The 21193-nt window shown below is 46.4% G+C and overlaps 1 protein-coding gene across 6 annotated transcripts in view; it reads right to left on the bottom strand.

Annotated features, from left to right (window-relative positions):
* The window catches only part of RAP1GAP2 (RAP1 GTPase activating protein 2), a 312617-nt gene that overhangs the window by 99388 nt on the left and 192036 nt on the right, over positions 1-21193 (bottom strand). For all 6 annotated transcript variants that reach the window (XM_055000969.1, XM_055000968.1, XM_055000967.1 and 3 more), the window contains 6 exons: positions 19809-19909; positions 17406-17535; positions 15505-15660; positions 4951-5022; positions 3755-3841; positions 2368-2502 (listed from right to left, as the gene is read on the bottom strand). In XM_055000969.1, coding sequence (XP_054856944.1) covers positions 2368-2502; positions 3755-3841; positions 4951-5022; positions 15505-15660; positions 17406-17535; positions 19809-19909 — 681 coding nt within the window. The remainder of the gene's footprint in view (positions 1-2367; positions 2503-3754; positions 3842-4950; positions 5023-15504; positions 15661-17405; positions 17536-19808; positions 19910-21193) is intronic.

Here is a 21193-nt window from a genome sequence, read left to right as displayed (position 1 = left end):
CTTGGCAACTCAGGCAGGGATTGTCTGAACTCTGTCTGAACTCCTGCTGTTGCCCTGGAAACCCCAATCTAAGCCCAATTTAGCTTGATAGGCAGGTCTTCCTTCCAAGGGTGGACTGGAGCTCCAAATTTGTTACAAGAGGAAAAGACCAGGGGGGAGGGGGCTCCCAGCTCTGGCTTTCAGGGAGAGACAGCTGCTGTTAGAGAGACAGGGTGAGTGCATTGGAGCTTGACTTTTCTTTGTGTGTGGTGGGATAGGGATCTACCCCTTCAGGTTCCAGGGCTGCTGCCAGGCTCTGGGGCCAAGCTAGTATTTATTATTGGTACCTTTCCTGCTGCCTACTCAGGTAGGGTTTCTGGGAGTGGTGCAGTCAGGATCTTGATGGCTGGAGGACAGCCTGCTGGCCCCCATGAACAACAAACAATGAACATGTTCATGAACAGGATCATGTTAGTCAATGTTTGTTGTTTGTGGATGGCAACAAACAATGAACACCATGTTTGTTTTTTCTGTTCGTGCCCATGTCTAAATCCAACCAGGCAGCGAGGGCACAGTTTTAAAAGAGAAAGAGATTCAGTCACAGATATCTTTTGGTCACATATTTTTAGGCAGTCTCTAAGGACCGATTCTCACATTACAAAATCCTTGTGGCTGCTAAGATTTTGTTTCACACATGTATGTGTTTCTCAGTTGAGCAAACAGCACATTTCCCAATAGACTTAATCATGGGAAACTGACACAGGGCAGGAGGCTGAAGCCCCTTCTCCTTGCAGGCCATGCGCCTGATCCCAATCAGGCCTACGTATGTCAGGAAAGCACGCAGAATTTGTCCTGTGTGGCCCAACTCTCAGGCTAGCAGCCCAGCCTAGGAAGCTGTAGTTAGAGGTAAAGCGATAACAACAGAGGGAAATTAGTGTGTCAATACCATGTTTGCTACTTGGAAATCCTTGAAAAGAGGGACACATTTATTATTAATAATAGTAGCAATAATGATCATCTTTGATTTAAAGTAAAAATTAGAAGTGTATATACTAAAATTATTACTGCATATCTGGCTTGAGATCTACGTGAAAAGAAATGGGATTTTTCCAGCCTGTGAAAGTGGTAATAACAACTTGAAAATGGGCATTTAGAGTTATCCTACCTTCCCCGTTCTCTCTCTCATTATATATTTTGCAAATGAATCACACTAAACAGTAAATAAGCTATCAAGCAGGCTAGCAGCGCAGTCCAGAGGGAAAACGGCACTTGCGAAATTATTCGGACAGTTGTTTTCCTCGCAAGCTCGGATTTATCCTGAAATACCAAAACAGCAGGAAAGTCCACTTTCACCAAGGCAAAAGGCACAAGAAAGTTTATCACTGTCAGATCAAGGACCTCTTAATAAAACTGTGTTTTTATCCAACAGATGTTTGGGTGTTCTGTGATGTTCCAATTTGGGGCAGCTGGCACATGGGAAGGGGCAGGAAAGTAGATTTGGAAGACAGGACATGCCTATACTGGAGGATGAAGCAAGATGGCAGTAGAAACAAGTGGGGGCGGGGCTGGAGTGAGCATGAAAAAACAGGCTGCAACATCACCCCCGTTCAAATCCTGATACTACCATGAAGCTCACTGAATGGACTTGGGGCAGTGGCTTCTCTCACTCACCTTGCAGGGTTGTCATGAAAATAAAATGGGAATGGGAAAAAAATGTCATACACAGACTGTTGCTGTTACTCTCTGCACCAGAACCACAGAGAGCTTTTCTTAGGATGATTGTCCTGGAAATGACTAACCCCAGAGGCTTAGGTCATTTCTGTTCTTGTTCAGCTTTTTGTTTATTTTAAAGATGTTTACTACGCTTTTGATTAAACAACCCTCAAGAAGGTGGCAAACAACAGATTAAATAGGATACAATACTCCTTCTGCACCTCCCCCAAAAACCTTACTCAGAAATTCTTTGACCTCCCTAGTAAGTGGAATGTACGTTGAATTTGCGTGGCGTAATAACCGCGTACTATACTCCTGTATAATATTCGGTCCTCCACTGATTTTAAAGCCAAGGCAGTGTTTGTCCTTTCAGATAAGATGTATTAGTGTCCCCCAGTATATTTTCAACAGCTCAAAATATCTTTCAACAGCTGCAGCTCATGAAATGCCAGACTGTGTACCTTGTGGCACCACAGAGGTCAGGAAAGCATACGTAAACGCTTGCACACGAGAGACCACATGCACGCTTCATCTCAGGGCTGTGCCCTTCTGTCAGTGGGCTTGCAAGCTGCAAAAGCTCTAGGTCAGGCATTGGATCCCTGGTATCAGCCTGAGCTGGGCTGTTCAAACTTCAGCCCTGCTCAGGCATGACGGTCAGCCCAGATGCTCCTTTACCTTAAATGATTCCAAGAACCCTCCATGGCCCCCATTCTCCAGCTTGTCCTCCTCAGATCCGAGGCCCAGCATCAGCTGCGTGTGAACATGGAGCTCATCATGGAGGTTGTCCAGAAGGGCAGCTCGTGTCCGGTCCTGAAACAAGGTGAGAAGGCAACCAGAGCATCCCTTTACTTTTGTATTGTTTGTATCAAAAGCAACCATTTCAAATCAGCTTACAGAACTGAACTGAAAATGGAAAAACAGAAATAATGCAACATGAAATCAGGTATTGTAAAATGTTCCAAGATGCAATGAAACATCAATATCAGCGGCAGTTATTTAAAAACAAAAACCAGCCAAGATCTTTACAAATGTCATTTTGAATTTAAAAAACATATTGGATCCCTTTTGAAATGATTAGGAAGTGTGGACAAAGTGATTCTCATTGGGAAGGGGGTTCTACAACTCTGGAGCCACACCAAAAAAGGCCCTGCTGTGCGTGGAGACTGCTCTGATCTCCCTATACCACAGATAAAGTAAAGCCCTGCCAGGTGATCTCAAAACTTGGTATGGGTCCATATGCAAGTAGATACTTGCCAAGATATGCCAGGTGCATATCAGTTCAGATGTTAAAGCTAAATTCAGCACCTTCAACCTGAAACAAATAGGGCAGCAGCATACCTAGCTCCTTTGATCTTGCTTGAATGCAGCTTTTGTGTAAAAGAATGTAACAAAATTTGCAATGCTGATGCATCCTCACAGTTATGTAGGGGTTGGAACTTCGAAAGACATCTTCAGCCCTGGATGCATACCCCAGGAACTTCTCACTGCTCAGAAGTTTGGGGTGTGCATAACAATATATATTGCCCATGTTAAAATTTATAATAAATCTTTGTTGCATTCTCAACCTAAAGCTGAAATAGTAGCTATTTGTAACTATGTGTTTTGTTGAAAGAACTTCTTTAAAAAATGTAACACAGAAATCAAAGGGTTCGGGGTTGGGTCCTCCAGAAATGTACCAATGGAATTTAGCGATATTCTAGCAGCCATCTTTAGCCAGTACCTGAATCATCTTACAAAGCTACTTCCCTTCCAAGTCTACAAGTTAAAATAATATTTCAAAGCCCCAAGAAATCCTATTATTGAGGGCCAAACTACACATTACAATTTGTAACATGTCAGGTCTGGGTTCCCCTGACCTGGACTCTGACATAGACATCAGGAGAATGGGTGATCAGAGCCAAAGGCTGGAAGAAGGAACTTCAGCCTTCCCTCACTCATTCTGGCTTCCTGACCTGAAATAGCCCCAGGGGAACTATTGGAGGGTGTGATGTGTGCAGCATGTCGAGGAACAAATTGTAACAAGTAGTTTGGGCCTCCCCTGTCCCAGATTAATCCATCTTACCTCAAGCTTGGCAAATTTGTCCGACTTGCAACAAGCATTTTCTGCATTGATCAGCTTGGTGAGAAGAAATTCACGGAATTCAGAGTTCTGGAAAGGGGTGGGATAGAAGACATGAGACTGGCAAATCCAAACTCCCTTTCATGTTTGGGTGAAGCTACCTCATACCAAGTAGGCCACTGGCCCTTCTAGATCAGTACAGCCCATTCAAACAGACAGAGCAGAGATAGGAACAAATGAAGCAGCCTTGGATCTAGCTTAGATCAGCTTGGATCTAGCTTAGATCAGCTTGGATCTAGCTTAGATCAGCCAGTCTTCTCTGGCTGCCAACAGCTCTCCAGATCGAGAAAAAGCCTTTCCCCAAACCTGTGGCTTTTAATCCTTGGGCATGCCACAGCCTCTCCCTAAAATGGAACACATGAAGCTACCCTACACAAAGCCAGACTGCTCTGCCACTGAGCCGCAGCCCCTCTCTAAAGGTGATCTCCAGTGATCACCAAAATAGTCTCCAGATATCATGGAATATCAGAGCATTAGACTCACCACTGCAGACCCCTCATTAATCTCTGAGTCTTAGAGGTGTTGCTTTCACAAGGTGGAAGGAAAAGGAGAAGTCTGTATGGGCAAATTCCCCCAGCTCAATTCATAATTAGCTCACTGTCCCTCTGAACTTGCTCAGAGAATTTATGGCCTTATTCAGAGTTTTTCACAGGCCTTTCAGTGTTGCGTTCTTCCCCTTCACAAATTTACTTTGAAAGGGAGAGTCAGTGACAAGGAAGGCTGGCCTCATCCTTACATTCTTTGGCCCTCAATTAGCCTGATCAAAGATGCACCTTGCAGAATACAAATGTCCTTAGACTCACACATTCAGGGTGGGGATCATACTATAACATGCAAAAGGGGGGATTTTACACCAGTAGTATAGAAGCACAGCCATAGGAAAAGATGTATTTATTTTACTTATTTTATACTCTACCTTTCTCTCTGATGGGGACTCAAAGCAGCTCACATTATTCTCTTCTCTTCCATTTAATCCCCACAAACCCTCTGAGCAGTAGGTTAGGCTGAGAGAAACTGGATGGTCCAAGGTCACCCAGTAAGCTTCCATGGCAGAGGGGGATTCGAACCTGGGTCACCCAGATTCTAGTCCAGCACTCTAACCACTATACCACACAGACAAGCCAATTTCTACTGCTTACTTTTTGAAACACGGGTGGGTTTGGCAGCGATGGACCAAACGAAGGGACATCTTCTCGGGCAGTGACTGCTACCTATCAGAAAGAATTTTTAAATAAATATTAGCAAGAATTGCACAAAAAGCAATCCAGAGCCTGAGATATGCATCAGTATATAAGAATATAAGAGCCCAGCTAGATTAGACCATGAGTGCACCTAGTCCAGCACCCCATCTGCAGCAGGGACCGGCCAGATCCTTCCCAGATGCCCACTATAAGTCCATGAAGACAACACCCCTTCCCAGTTGAATATCCCCCTAGCAACTGGTATGCACTGCCTCTGAACTTAAAGAATCTATTTAGCTATCATAGTTAATAGCCATCAGTGACATTCTGGGTTTGGGGAGGGCAGATTGCCCGGAAACCTTTACCTCACTTTGACACCACCGTGGATTGCCAGCCCTGCACTGGCAAATACTGGGAGATTTGGGGGTCAATGCCTGGGGAGGCTGGTGTTCCAGGGGATATGAAATCACACCCTCATTGATGCTGTAGAAATTTCTGCAGTCTCTGTGGTAAAGACCATAGAAATTCCCAGAGCCAAAAGGGCCCACAGCATAGTGGGACCAGGTGATCTTGTCCTTTCTGTGCTAGAGGGACGCTGTTTCAGCACTTGAAAAGGTATGGCAGAAGGCATGGGAGGCAACAAGATTGGCTGGTTCTGCCATGGGCCCTCAAGGCATTTTTAAATGACTGGATTATTTTCTAAAATGATGTTGACATTAAAGAATCAGACCTGTGGATGCTGCAATGTCTAGTTTGTCTCTGACAGACAACAGCCATGGGAGAGAGCTATTGTCTTTGTGAACTGCATGGGGTCTTCCCAGAAGCATCTAGCTAGTTACTGTCAGAATCAGGAGGCTAGACTACACGTTCTCATGCAATGGGACTCCTCTTATATTCTTAGAACACAATTGCATGGTAGGAATTAGAAAGGAGTCTAAATCCTTTTTTTTCTGCTTGGTGTTCAGCATCTTGCCTTTCCATTTCTGCTCCTCAGGTTGTCGCCCTTCTAACTGCCAAAGTGAAGATGCTAACATGGCTCATTCATCTTAGCACCGCATCCTCTGGCTTCAAACAGACATGGTCTATATTTACACTCAGCATGCGTCCACAGACTAATGTACCAAAAGAGAGGATAATTTTAGCTCCTTATCTGACAGGAAAGTTAACACTGCTCTCTCTCTCTCAATAGATGGCCAGGCCTTTTAATTTGCCAATCCTTCCTGCTGATCTATAGGAGTTTCTGGGAAAGGGTCAGGTTGTTAAAAGAGCTAAGTGGTTCCCTGAACACAGCTGCAGGCTATTTATTTTTTAAAGAGGGGTATTTTAGAATCAGATCAGATAGTAAGCCCAGTGGAAGTGAAAAAGCCAAGAAATTATATATTTACTGATGTCACCATCAAGCTCCTGCTTGTACCAGAACTATGTCCTGCCTCCAGCTCTATAATTCTGACAGTTTAATTTATGTGACTCCCTGGCCTTCTGTAATGTGCATGGCGAGGGGGGCTAAGAGAACAACCAAACAGAAAGCCAGGGAGCAATGCCAAAGCATCCCTACTTGTGACTCTCCCTAGCTGATTGTCTTAGAGCGGTTAGAGTATTAGATGAGAATCTGGGAGACCCAGGTTATAATCCCCTCTGCCATGGAAGTAGGACTGCCAGTCCAAGAGATCTACCACTGGCAGCCCTGTTACTCCACAGTAGAGATGGGCATGAACAGAAAAAAAAATGAACATGATGGTCGTTGTTCGTTGCCATCCATGAACAGGGACTCACGAACAACCACAAACATGGCCCTGTTCATGAACATGTCCGTGGTTGGCTGTTCATGGGGGCCAGCAGGCTCTTCTCCAGCCATCATCCAAGTCAAGATCTCTACTGCACCACTCTCAGAAGCCTGACCTGAGCAGGCACCAGGAAAGGTACCAATAATAAATAATAGCTTGGCCCAAGAGCCTGGCAGCAGCCCTGGAACTTGAAGGGTTAGATCCCTACAGCAGATCCCTATCCCACCACACACAAAGAAAATTCAAGCTCCAATGCACTCTCTCTATCAAAATGCCAACAGCAACTCTCTCCCTCTCCACTGTCTGCAAACTAAGCCAGAGCTGGGAGCGCCCCTCCCCCCTGCTCTTTGCTCCCTTGTAACAAATTTGGAGGGAGCTCCACACTTGAAAGGAAGACCTGCCTATCAAGCTAAATTGGGCTTTGATTGGGGTTTCCAGGGCAACAGCAGGAGTTCAGACAGAGTTCAGGCAGTCCCTGCCTCCAGTTGCCATGGGAATTGATAGCAGGTGCCAGACTGTCTGGCTTGATGAACAGCAATGAACAGCAATGAATGAGGTTTGCAACGACCACCTGTTTGTTTTGAATGGGGCCTCACAAACAGCTTGTTCACGAACAGCAGATTGGGCTGTTAGTGGCTTTTTTTTGTTTGTATTGCTTTTCGTGCCCATCTCTACTCCACAGCTGCTCAGTGGACCATTGGGGGGAAAATCCCCATTAGCAGCAATGAAATTATTTCACTTCTTGTGTGACCACATATAGTCAACACTCTAGCATTCAGCCCAAACTCTGTGGTTTAACCAAGGAGTTTTGGGGTGAATGGTAGAATATCACCCCTACACGATGACATCACTTCCAGGTTGCAACAGAAGTGATGTCGCCACATTGCTGGTGACATCACAACATCACTGTAAATGCCCACCACCCAATTGGTAAATCTCCTGCTGGTGCAATCCATGCAAGCTTGTCAGGTGACCCTGGGCTAGTCACACATGCTCAGCCTAACCTACCTCAAAGGGTTGTTGTGAGGTTAAAATGGAGGAGAGTAGAATGTTATAAGACACTTCGGGTCTTCACTTGGGAGAAAGGAAGGGTATAAATGAAGTAAATAAATAAATGGGACCATGAACTTGCTGACTCATCATACCGGTGTAGTCAGAAGCAGGATTTTGGGAAAGTTTTGAATGGACTGAATTTCCCAGGTGAATCAGGCATCACCCCATAATACAGTTTATCAGATTTAATCCCAATGCGCAGGACTATTTTCTTAAAAACCAATTTTATTCATAAGGTTTACAGAGTCTGAGGAGCTGTGTGTGTGGGGGGGGCGGTAATCACAGAATTCAGGTACACGTGTACTCCTATATTACTGCGCAAATATTTTAAGAGTACAAAGGCACATCAAGCTGGGAATGTATTTATTTGCTTCATTTATACCTTGCCTTTCTCTCCAGTGAGGACCAAACTGTTTACAACATTCTCTTCTCAATTTCATCTTCACAACAACCCTGTGTGGTAGGTTAGGCTGAGAGAGAGTGACTGGCCCAAGATCACTCAGCAAGCTTCCACAGCAGAACAGGGATTTGAACCAGGGTCTCCCAGATCCTTGTCCCACACTCTAACCAACACCATCAACAGAACTTCAAGTGGTTTTTAAATTTTAATTTTCATGAGCACAGGATCAGATTCTTGTTGTGGCCACAGTACAAGGGGTCAGGGGTGAGGCTTTCTCTTCAGTGCCTTTTTCTCAATCTAAAATGGACATAGGGAGACAATACTTGCCCCATTTGGAAAAGCATATAGGTACCATAGGCTTCCCAGGTGCACACCAGAGGCAGGCAATCTCCTGGGGGTTTGCTCCTTGCCCACCAATCACTGGCGATTGGTGAGATGTGGCAAGCCCCCCTTGGAGATTGTCCACCACTGGCAGGCAACCCAGGAAAGCGTACAGTGGTTGTACTCCTGGCTAGACATGAGCATGAAAAGGAAAAAAAAATGAAATGAGGGTTTCGTGTTTCATCATGATTCATGAATTGCGAATCATGAAATTTCGCAAAATTAACACATTTCCCGAAATGATTCATTAGTTTCGTGATTCGTCAGAACCCAGAGCATTTCAACGGTCCCCTTCATACCCAGAGATCCCAAACTGACAGGGAGACTTCATCAGGCTCCCCTCCACCCACCCTCCCAGTTTGCAATATGTTGATCGGGAAGGTCAACGGTCCCCTTCATACCCAGAGATCCCAAACTGACAGGGAGACTTCATCAGGCTCCCCTCCACCCACCCTCCCAGTTTGCAATATGTTGATCGGAAAGGTCAACAGGAAGGGTAGGAAGCGAAGTGCTGCCAGAGTGCATGACTGAAACGGGAACCAGGAGTTGCTGGATCAGAGGAGGACGAAGAACTGGCCATAGTGTGGAGCTGGGCCAGGAAGATGGAGTGAGGGGTGGACGGCAGGCAGGGACAGTCCCAAGAGTTTGGGATGTGGAAGACAAGCTGGATGTTTCTCCAAAATCCCGCCATTCATCCCAAGATATGCCCTAAGGGGTTCCCACCAGAGACTGCGTATGGGTTCTCTCAGTGGCTGCCCCTCCTTTTGGACCCAGGAGGAGGTCAGCCTCCCTTCTGCCCCCCTGTGGGCAACGGGCTCAGGGGTAGGGGTGGCCCGCACCCCCTTGTGCCCTCAAGGACAGCTCCCAAATACGACGTGTGGGTTCTCTCAGTGGCCGCCCCTCCTGATGGGCCTGGGAGGCAGTCAGCAGAGCAGACTGTCTCCCTTCTGCCCCCCTGTGGGCAATGAGCTTGGGGGTTGGGGGTGGCCCACACCTCCCTTGTGCCCTCAGCGGCACCCACCATATCATGCCTGCCAGATATGGCAGCAGTGACAGATGCCTCCCCCTTTGGGGGGTGGAGATCCAGAGGAGTTAGCTGTGTGTTAGCCGTATGTGGTGGGAGGGGACAGATGGATGGACGGATGTCTCCCTCTCTTGGGGGGAGGTTACTCTAAGACCCACTCTTACCTTCTCCCCTTCTCCCCCACCCACGGGCTCAGGGGGTGGCCTGCAGCACCCCCTTGGGCCCTAAGGGGCACACACCACATCTCGCATGTGATTTTTGTAAGTCCCACTCTTGGGAACTGCCACCGATGAAACCCACCAGCCGGATATGGCAGCACTGTATGGACAGAGGTTGGGGGGATGGTACTCTGATGGAATGGATGGATGGACTCTTGCCCGCTGCCTGTCCACAGAACCCACCTTATGGACTTGGCAGCACCTATGGATACCATCCCACATTTGTTGCGGGAAAAGCATCGAGGATAGAAAGATGCCTGGCCCTCGTTCTGAGGAGGACTGGTGGTGGCTGATGAGAACCCACCTGCCGGATGTGACAGGACAAATCAGATGGATAGATGGATGGGTGAATGTCTCACACTCTTTGGTTTGTACATGTTATTCCACATGTGATCCTCATCCATTGGCCATGCCTGGATCAGATCCACTATGTATCCATGTGCCAAGGGTAGCCCTCTTTGGGGGTCCCTGAACTGAATCTCGCTCCTAGGGGGGCCATCCCCATGACCCAGAGATGTGAACAGAATGGAACGGCTGCAGAGAAAAACCACCTGCTGGACATGTTGTCACCGCTGGGATCCCTGCTCCGGCCCAGTGAGGGAGAGAGATGGAGACAAGCAGAGCAGGGCAGCAAAAATGAATTAACGCCCCTCCCTCCTGCAAAGGAGTGGTGGCTTCTGAGAGAACCCACTTGCTGTATGTGGCGGCACTCCCCTTTGGGGGAGGAAATTCTAAAAATGCCTGAGGGGCATCTCCACTAACCCCAGGACATGCATGGGTGAGTGGGATGGATGGACGGCTCCCCTTGGGGGGAGGAAATTCTAAATGCCCAGGGGGCATCTCCCTTCACCCTGGAACATGCATAGGAAGGTGGGAGGATGGACGGACAGATGCCTCCCCCTTGGGGGGGAGGAAATTCTAAAAATGCCTGGGGGGCATCTCCCCTCACACTGGGACATGCATGGGTGGGTGGGACGGATGGACGCCTCCCCATTGGGGGGAGGAAATTCTAAATGCCCGGGGGGGGGCATCTCCCCTCACCCTGGGACATGCATGGGAGGGTGGGACAGACAGACAGAGGGACAGATGGATGGATGCTGTCCACATTTGGGGGAGGAGAGCCCTAAACCACCACACACACGGACACCTTGCCAGGCGGCACAGGTGCTCAAATGTAAATAAAAGAAATCAAAAGCGAGTGTGAGACCTCAGCAGAGGAGACTGGGGAGGGAAGGGACAGAGCCCCCAAACACCATTCAGAAACCTTCACGTGCATGGATTGGACAGACGGACAGATGTCTCCCCTGTTCAGGGGAGGTTATTCTTAACTCCCTAGGGGGGGCACCTCCCCCACCCCAGGGCATGAAAGTTAAGGAACAGCTGCTGACAAAACCCACCTGCTGGACATGATGGCACTGACAGAACCGCTGCCCCGTGGATTGGAGGGGAAGAAACAGTCCCCCGGACAGAGCAGCTCATGCAGTACCTGCCTCAGGAACATGCCCATGCAAAGGGGCGGCGGTTTCTGAGAGAACCCACCCACAGTACATGGTGGCACTCCCCTTGGGGGGAGGAAATTCTAAAAGTGCCCAGGGGGCCCGTCTCCCCTCACCCTGGGACATGCATGGGTGGGTGGGATGGACAGATGGAGACCGCAGCAGAGGCCCAGGGGGGCAGCAGAGGCCCAGGGGGTCATCTCCCCTCACCCCGGACATGGATGGGAGGGTGGTACAGACGGACAGAGGAAGATGTGAGGAGATATTTGACAGTGATACAGACCAACTGACATGGCCTTCCCCTTCAAGGATGTGTGAGTGGCCCAGAAGGAACCTGATGGTGGACCACTTTACTTTTGGCGCAGGAGGGACATAACCCACAGACCCCTTAAAATTAAGGACAGGTGCTCCAAGAAAGAATATCAGTCCTGTGAGCCCTCGGGCAAAGATGCCTATAAGCTTGCCCCCAGAACCAGGCAGTAACCTCGACTGGTGCTTAAGAGTGCACAGACACCTTGCCGTTCGATACAGGTGCTCAAAGAAAGAAAGAAACAAAAGGTTGTCCTTTGTGAGTCTCCAGGGGGGGTGCCCACATTCAGCTTGGTCCCAGAGCCAGGCGGTGGCCCCAAGACTGGCACCCAAACATCACACCAAGACAGGTGCTCAAAGCAAGAGTAAGGAGGAACACAAACAAAACAGTTGTCCCATGATCCCCCCGGCAGAGATGCCCACTCAGCTTTGACCCAGAGCCCCCCAACAAATCAGCAGTAGCAGTCAGACACCTTCCCATGTGGGAAAACAGCAGAAAACAAGAGTGAAGGAGTAAATAAAACAAAAAGAAGAGTGAGCGACTAAGACCTCGCAACAGGAGCTCAGGAGGAAGCTTTATTCTGGAGCCTGGCAGTAGGCAGGTGGACACACATTGATCTGGGGTGGCTCAGGGCCCAGACAAGTCCAGGTCCAGGGAGGAGTACCCAAGCAGGGGGAGGTTGACCTTAATAAAGGACAACATATCCACCAGGTCCGGGTGCAGACATGCATGGCGGGGACGGAGAAGGTCTCCCAGGTAAGAGCAGGGGCGGCACAAGGCTTTGCGGCACTCATGGCCGGCCGGGCGCCCCCCCGCACACACAACCACGCACGCACACCGGCCTACATGATGATGTCACACATGATGTCATCACAGGAGCACGCGCGCATGCGCGCACCGCCGCCGCCACCAGTGGCCCAATCGCTGCGGCGGGCGGCCTCCGAGCTCTCCCGCTTGGTTGCCTGCGCCGCCGCAGATGCTTACCCACGGTGGCTGCGCCCGGCCGGGGGGCTTGTGCTGGTGGTGGCGGCGGCACAGGGCAGGAGGGATACGAGGCTGCTGCTTTGGGGTGCATGCTCCCGCCCCCTGCGCCTCCTCCGGCACTCCCTCCAGCACCCCGCGCCTGAGGCCACCGCCTACCTGGCCTCTATGCGTGCGCTGGCCCTGGGTGAGAGAATACCCACTTGCTCTGGACACTTATGGGAGGGCAGGAGAGGATGTTAGTGGCCACGATGGAGAGATCCAGCCAGATGGCAGATTTTCATGCCTAGTACTCTTGCACCATGGCCCCCACTGAGTCCTCTGCCCTGACAGATGCACTAACCCTGCTGGCGTCAACTGCACAGCCCATGGCATATGACAAGAGGTCCCTGTTGGGAGGGCGCTCATGGCTGGGGATGGCCACAATGGGTGCCCAAAACCAAGAGTGAGGTGCAACAAAGAGGTGTGCTCAGCGAGCAAGAGAGAGAAAGCAAGGGAGTTGGGACCTCAGGAGGAACCCACACAAAGCTGGGCCCCAGAGCAAGGCAGTGGGCCTGGGACTGGGCTTGGGGGAGAGGCCCTAAACCAAAACCAAAGGAAACAAGGAAATAGCAAGAGTGAGCCCTCAAAAGAGCAGAAAAAGAATTGAGAAGAAACAAAGACAAGCAAATTTTAAAAAGGGGAGTCCTAGGCCCCAGAGCCAGGCAAAGGCCTGAGACAGGTGGGGTGGGGTGGAGGAAAAAAGGCACCCTCCCCAAAAGACCTTCCCACAGCAAGACCAAGAGCTAGAAAATAAGAGGCTTCTTTCAGTCTCTTTTAAAACAGCAGCAGTCAAAAGCACAATTCCAAATCCTTCCACTCTTCTCTCTCACTCTAATCCCAGCAACAGGTCCTCCTACCTCTCTCTCTGTCTACTGGGACTGAAACACAAGGCAGAGAGAGGTGCCTTTTATAAAAAAAAACGCTGACATAGAGCAGAACAGGAGGTCTGTGGTTGGATGACAGACCTGCCTAACAGGGTTTGGAGGGGTGAGATTGGTGTGCCCATGGCTACAGAAGTCCCACCTCCTTGGTTGCCTAGGGGATTGACCCCCAGCTCCTGGCTGTATGGGCAGAATGGAAGCTCTCCAGATGGCTAAGAGAGCTGCCAATCAAGGGTAAGTGGGCTATGACTGGGGTTTCCAATAGCAACAAAAAGTCTGGACCCATTGTTGCCTAGGGATCAGCACCAGCCTGTCTACAGTCATGAATTGTTCACGAAGCTAATGAAACAGGCAAAAAAGTTGTGAATTTCGTGATAATTTCATGATAACCGCAGCCCCACAAAATGCAGTTTGACAATACACGAAACAGCCCGTTTCATGATGAAATTTGCTTCATATTTTGATTCATGCCCATGCCTACTCCTGGCAGGATGTCATCATGCCAGCTGTGGGTGTGCTCCCGTGCTTGGCCCCAAATGGGCCAGAATTAGCCCTGCACAAAGCATGGGAGCACGCCTATAGCTGGTACAATGTCATCACTTCCCAAAAGTGACGTTATCACACATGCGGTGTGAGCATGCACCAAAAGGAACACTCCAGAGGCACAAGGTAAATGACAGATTCCCCCCACCCTCCTGCCAGGCAGGAATAGGGACCTGGCAACCCTATACCATTCAGCCTATGTGCTTTCCCAGCATGGCAAATAGGCAGCTCCCCAGGACCATTTCAGATTCTACCCTTCCCCTAATGCTGAGGTCCCAACCATTATCAGTGCCTGATTATCAGACTCCCAGGGGCTGAATTTTTGTGTGAAAAGGCTATGGAGTCCCATTCATGGAACTCTAGGCATTGCAATCGCAGAGTCTTAAATGTCATAGGAACTTTACTCAGGGAGCCTGTATTTTCCCTACCCTCTCAGAGGCAATAACATCTGAGGCCAGTTGGTTTTACACCTGAAACTTTGCATAGGGGAGGGGGGATTAATCTCTTCCCACCTACCCATCTCTGGGGCAACAGCTCTAACCTAAATCAGGATCAGCTGCAATTTGACAACTGCTGGGCAGATCCATTTGTAAAGCTTCCATTGAATCCTTTAAATAGGCCCCAAACCAACACACAGCCCGGAGAGCAAGCCCCCAACCACCTCTGGTTTTAGAAAAGGTCTAAGTAGACACTTGCAAGGCAACTTGATGCCCCAGAACAACAAATAAGAAGTAGCACATTAAAATAACACATATGTTCTATCAAATGCTTTGGCTGTGTGAGCAGCATGCACAAATATAAGAGCATTCGGGGGCATGTACAGACCCCCACTAACTACAATGAGGTGACATACACCCCAAACTGCAAAGCAGCCCTTCTGGGAGAGAAAGTTTAACCCCACCCCCATGCCTCTGATTTTAGAAATTATGAGACACAAACGTGTGCTCTAAGCCACAGAAGGCATTTCAATCTGTCAGGCAAACAGTCATAGATAACACATTCAAATAAATTTGATGCATTATAGACTGCAAATATTAAACAGGTGAAAGCTGGAATCACAAGGGTGCGAAAGCCATCAGACATCTGCTTTCCAGCCTTTGGTTGGCTGGTTCTACTTGGGGATCAAGGGCAGATATAAGATATGGCACGCTTGGGTACTATTTGCTGCAGTCTGACAGATAAGCTAGTAACAGCTCCCTTTGCAGCCAACTACAGCTTAGAAAGCACCAGCTGCCACTTGGAGAATAACTAATTATTGAGAAGAGACTTAGCAGGAACTCTTTATCTCTGGCCAAACAGTAATGATTTTTCCTCAGTTCCCAGAGCAGTTGCCAGCTCTAACATCAATGAGCACACCTGCATGCATGCACACATGTATGCTCCTTCCCCATCCTCTTACTTTGTAGGACGTATTATCTGTTTCAGAGTTTTCCACTTGGACAACAATATAGGCATGTAGAAAATTGGATGCAATCATGTCTGGAACAAAAGGAGTGTTTTCTTCTTGGAATATAATTGCCACAATGTCGTTGCCAATGTGCCTCTTTCGCTGAAGCTGAAAAGGTAGCAGAGGGGAAAAAGAGAGTCTTCAAGAATGAATGACATTCACTCTGAAACATTTACAAGAATGAATGACATGTTTACATAAAAGAATGAGAGTCACTGAAATGTTTACAAGAATGAATGAACGTTACTTAGAAAGGAATGAAATGGAAACCTTTACAAGCATGAATAGATATGATTCAGGAATGTTGACAAGAATGGCTTCAAGAACATAACTATGAAATGTTTATAAAAATGAATGTAATGTGGAATGAGGGTCTGCAACCCATGGCTCCAGAGCCAAATATGGAACTAAGTATGGCTCTTTTAAAATGAAAATGAAATCTTTTATGTTAAGGTATATTGGAAGGGAAGGTCAGACTCCGGAATAACCAGTATGTGAAGGGAATGGCAGGAAAAGATTTTGTTATGGGCCTAAAGAGTTTCTTAGAGATGCTTTACAGAGAAATGATAGACGGGAATAGTTGCCAGTCATAGTAAGTGCAAACCATGTGCACAATTATGGCACCATGCTAAAATAACTGAGCACAGTGCTCCTATGTATTTATTATTTCTCGTGAGACCTCACCTGTGCAACTTCCTAATAAAGAACTCAGAAGAACCAGTGTTTGGGCTGAGGAAACTTTATGGATTCTTCATCTATGAGGCAATTTTCAGTAATGTCAAGTTATATAGCTTCAGTTAAGCAAGACAGATTTTTTTATACTGGGGCTTTCTTGATCTCTTGCTATTGTTGGGCTCTTGTTATGTAAAAGGCTACAGATGCCTGGTCTACACTGATGAAGAAGTGTATCTAAAAAGCTTACCAGAATGAATTAACATAAATCTGAAATGTTTCCCTTTGACCGCTTTGTTCCCTGGTTCTTCCTTGGTCCTAAAAATCCTTATCAGTTCCACTTTTGATTGTAACCACAGTCTCAGGGTCTTTTTGCACCATCTACCAGTAGCAAAGCTGGGTTGCAGGGTTGGCTACAGCAATTGGCACTGCCTGGCAGCTGCCAAATCTCTATTTCCACGGACCTCCCTCCCACTGTGCAGCAGCCACAGTTTGCCTTCTCTGTCTGGTGACAGTGCAGGCATCACTCCTCCCCCCTGAAGGATAAGACCTCCCCACCATCAAACATGGAGTCAGTGGCTTCTCTTGTGCTACGCAGATAGAGAGTGTGGAACATTGGTTTCCATGAGTCCCTGGTCACTAGGGGTATGCAATCAGGTATAAACAAGCAGCTGGACAACACAGGTAGAGGTGATAAGGGGCTGTTTTCATTCATTCCCATCTCCATGGCAGCAGGCAGTTGCTTAGTGGTCACCAAAAAGCAATTTCTTACTCACCTCAAGTGAGCAAATAAGTGGCTAGTGACAAGTTTGCCCTGAAGGCTGGAATGGCACCCCCTTTCCCTGGGGAATTAGGGCCATCCCAAGAAGGAATTCTCCTTCCTCTCGCCCCCCCCCCAAACAGTTTCTGAGAATAAAAAAGATGCCAAGTGAGCCATCTCCATGCAAAACATGTGCATTTAGCAAATCTTTGTTCCCATAAGAAGTTTTGAGCATAGGCGTTTTACATGGAATTGAACAGCCTACAGGTACCCTGGAGGAAAGCAATTTGCACCTTTCGATCTGCTGCTGGTACACAGCATCCATTGCATAAATGCAAACTCATTGAGGGCTCTGTTCCCCCCCTCTCCCACCGCCGCCATTTTGTATTAGATGAACAAAGCAAGGTCAGCACTCGGTTACCTGCTGAATGTCTCCCTCGGTGAATGGAAGCTTGGTGGAGACATGAAACATGATCTCTCTGTCTCTGAACACTGTGTACACAGAATCCATACCTGTCTGGCCGTGAGTAACATCCAGACCTCCTCGGAAGCTAAAACAATTAAGAACAAAATGGACCTTTGTTGCTGAATTCAGTAACACCATTTTCAATACAGATTGTTTGCACAATTCTATACTGTTTAATAGGACCTGGTAGGAGACAGAGGAAAGCAGTCTGAAATTGAAATCGACAATTTAGGGGGGATAAGCCAGATTTGCATTTAATTTTCATCTTACTTTGAACCATCCCCAGTCCTTTCCATTCCCTAACTGTCCCATTGGCATGGGGTTGGTGTTGCCATCTTGGTACCTAGGGCATGTGGACAGAAATGTGAGTTCAAGAGCTGAAACAGTATTTCACTCCACTTAAAATTCTAGCAAAGTTTCATTCTCCCCACCTCACCCTATTTAAATATGATAGCATTTTTAAAGAGCTCCATCTACCTACCTATTTTTATCCCACCCTTCCTCCAACAAGTTCAAAACAACAAATATGGTCCTCTGTTCCCCATTCTATCCTCACGACAACCCTGTAGGGTAAGTTAGGATGAATGAGTGCCATGTATCCTGCTACTCAACTAAGCAAAGTGTTAAAGGATTTTTTAGACCTCTTTCCAAAAACCTTGTTGTGAGTACACATCCAAACTAAAAGCACTACTAAGGTAGCCTTGCTCTAGTGTCACAATTCTTCCTCCTGAGATATCCTGCAGGTCAGCGAGGTCTCGGGTAGGCAAGAAAGGTCACTGAGCAAAGTATAAACATCGGTCTCATTATGATTAAGATTTAACCTTGAATGAGCTTCTTCCCAAAAGTATAACAAAAATATGGCTCCAGTTTTTCAGATGTTTGTATAATTCATTTGACACTCAAGCTTGTCAGGTGCCATGCATTCTGGGAAATGTGTCATTTTGCATCATTCTGAAAGGGTGTTTGTATTAAGCTTTTAGTCTTTTATTCTGTAAACAATCAGTGTTAAGGTATATAAGATTCTCTGATGTAATTGGCCTTTATGCATATGATCCAGAGAGAGGCAATATGCATCTGGGTTCTATTTGCAAACAATAAAACCCATTTTTCTTTATAGATCACTGTTTTGATATCTTAATTCTGTGTGAGGTTATTGGCTGAAGGGGGGTTTGAGTTGGCATGCAGAGTACTATAAAATAAATCCCCTTTCACAAAGTGTGACCCCTTCCTCCTGCTTAAGGACCCTCCCTTCAACAAGAGGCTCTTTCTCACATGGAAGGGCCACTTAAGCTGGAGGAAAGTTCCTTAGAAGAACTTCCAGGAAGAACTTCCTTCAGCCTAAGGAAGGATACCACTCGGGGACTGTCCCAGGGTCGTCCAGTGATATTCACAGCTGAGTAAGGATTGGAACCCAGGCCTCCCAGCACTCTAACCACTATAGCACATCAGTTGCTTGTTAGATTTTAAGTCTCATTATATTAGTAGCATTTAGAAAATAATAACTTGCTAAGCTCCATACTTAGCCTGAGTTGTACACGTATTGATAGAACGACGGAAACAACTCAAAGACAGACCGTTACATACCAGGATTGATTCAAATTAAATTATGACTAGATAGTTTATATTTGCTTTAGGCTGCCCTACACACCTCACTAATTATAGTGCAACCAGGAGAATTTCTAAAATTAACTCTAGACATGGAGTGTGTACAATCTGTTACTTCCATCATTTGTATCATTATCAGTGAGTACATGTGCACTGATTAACACTACAAAAAAAGCAATCTTGAGATGGAGTCACACATGACTGAATCAAGATTCTTTTAAATGTGGCATTTCACTGAGGGTCACATGTACTCCTGTGCATTGGTAAAACACCAATTCATCATATCACTTCACTACCCCCCAAAAAACAGTACTGATGCGATCCAGTTGTATATGGCTGTTTCAAGATTCTTTCTGTGTGTTGCTTATCAATTTGCAGGAGTGTGTATGAACAGCACAGTGTATGAACCACTTATAATAATATTGATAGGACAAAGATAATTTGATAAAGGTAATTTTTTTGCAGCATTATATCATGTCCATTGTAGGGATGGGAAAAGACACAACTGAAGTGAAGGCAGGGAAAGATACAGCAAACTGCGCAGGAATTGTGCTCTATGTACAGAAGAAAAAATGGAACCATGGAAAATTTCTAAAGCATTGGTTTCATTTCTGACATATAAGAAGGAATGCAGAACTCCAAAACTGGTAGCATAATCCAGATGAAGATGTTTGGGAAGCACCACGATTCTTCTCTACCACCAAATAAACTTACAAGGAAAACATAGGGTAAACAACAGTTCCTCTAACCTACCCCCTGAAATCCTGGAGTGTTATGGTGTCTCCCAACAAACTCAAGAAGCTCTTGAATGCAGGACTTTCTTCATTATTCCCAAACAGTTCTTCTTCCTGGGTCTGCAAAGCCCACCAAACAAAAGAGACAATACCATGAAAAGTTTATTTGCATTTTAACTGTACAATTGGAGAACCCAATTTAGAATCAAAGCACACATTTCATGGAAGATCCATAATGAGATTTCTCAGATTTTGATTTTTACTTACATGTAAACTGGGTTATAAATCTGATTGAAGCAGGGGCTCTAACTATGCAACCCTAAGCAGAGTTATTCCAGGCTAAGGCCATTGAAGTCAATGGACTTAGACTGCAGTAACTCTGCTTAGAATTGCACTGCACGTGTACCATTTGCTCTACCAAAACTTCCTCACCAAGATGCTTTTAATCCCCATTGGCAAAAATAGGCATCTTAGTTTTTCTCCTGTGTGACAAACTTCATGGAACTCCCTGCCACAAGATGCAGTGACAGTCTCTCATCATTGGTGCTGGGGAATTCAAACAGGTGAGGGCAATTGTAAGTGGTGCCTGCTTGTAGGCTTCCCTGGCCTTGATTAACTGTCAGGCTATGGATGACAGGATATAGCAGACAGATCTCTGGCCCATTTGCAGTAAGACACAAGTATTTAGTCAAATGGATTTTATTCAGAAATCAGATCATTTCCATATTCAGGTCCATAGGTCTACTTAGGAGTAAGATTAGTGTCTAAGCAGCTTGAGCAGAGATTGACAGGAATGACAACATGTTGGCAGTAGTGAAAGGCTGTTATAACAAGATCCCACTTGTTGATTGCGTGTGCCCCTGTGATCATAAATCCATTGAAGATATGAGCCATATTATGTTTTGATGCCCGAGATTTGCAACCATTCGGGAGAAGTATCTTCTATTTCTATATTTTACAACAGATGACAGGGAGATCAGCGCAAGATAAATTAGTGGCACTGTTGGTTGATAAGGATAAATGGATTACAATTCAAGTGGCAAAGTTTGTAACATCAGTAAACAAAATACAGTTAAGACTATTGAAGTAAGTTTTATTTATTTAATGGTATTAATAAGTAGTTTTTATTAGTAGGATTTATTATATTATATTATATGCTGCTATGGATTTTATGGATTTAGAGTTTTAGATGGAGGTTTGTTAACTTTTGTTTAAATTCTATGATGTAGTAATTTTAGTATTAATATTATTGTATTTTTCTTGTTATTTGCTATGGCTGTGCTGAAGCAATAAAACATACTGTCTGATAACATGTGAGAGATATATCTCTTTTCTAGGGTTTTCCTCCCCCTCCCAATTATAAACAATCTTTTGCTGCTCTTTCTTTGTGAGAACATTTTGCAT

Source organism: Eublepharis macularius, chromosome 17, assembly GCF_028583425.1.
Source record: "Eublepharis macularius isolate TG4126 chromosome 17, MPM_Emac_v1.0, whole genome shotgun sequence".
Taxonomy (NCBI): Eukaryota; Metazoa; Chordata; class Lepidosauria; order Squamata; family Eublepharidae; genus Eublepharis; species Eublepharis macularius.
The sequence above is the reverse complement of the archived record's forward strand: the minus strand, read 5'-3'. Positions and strand labels throughout refer to the sequence as shown.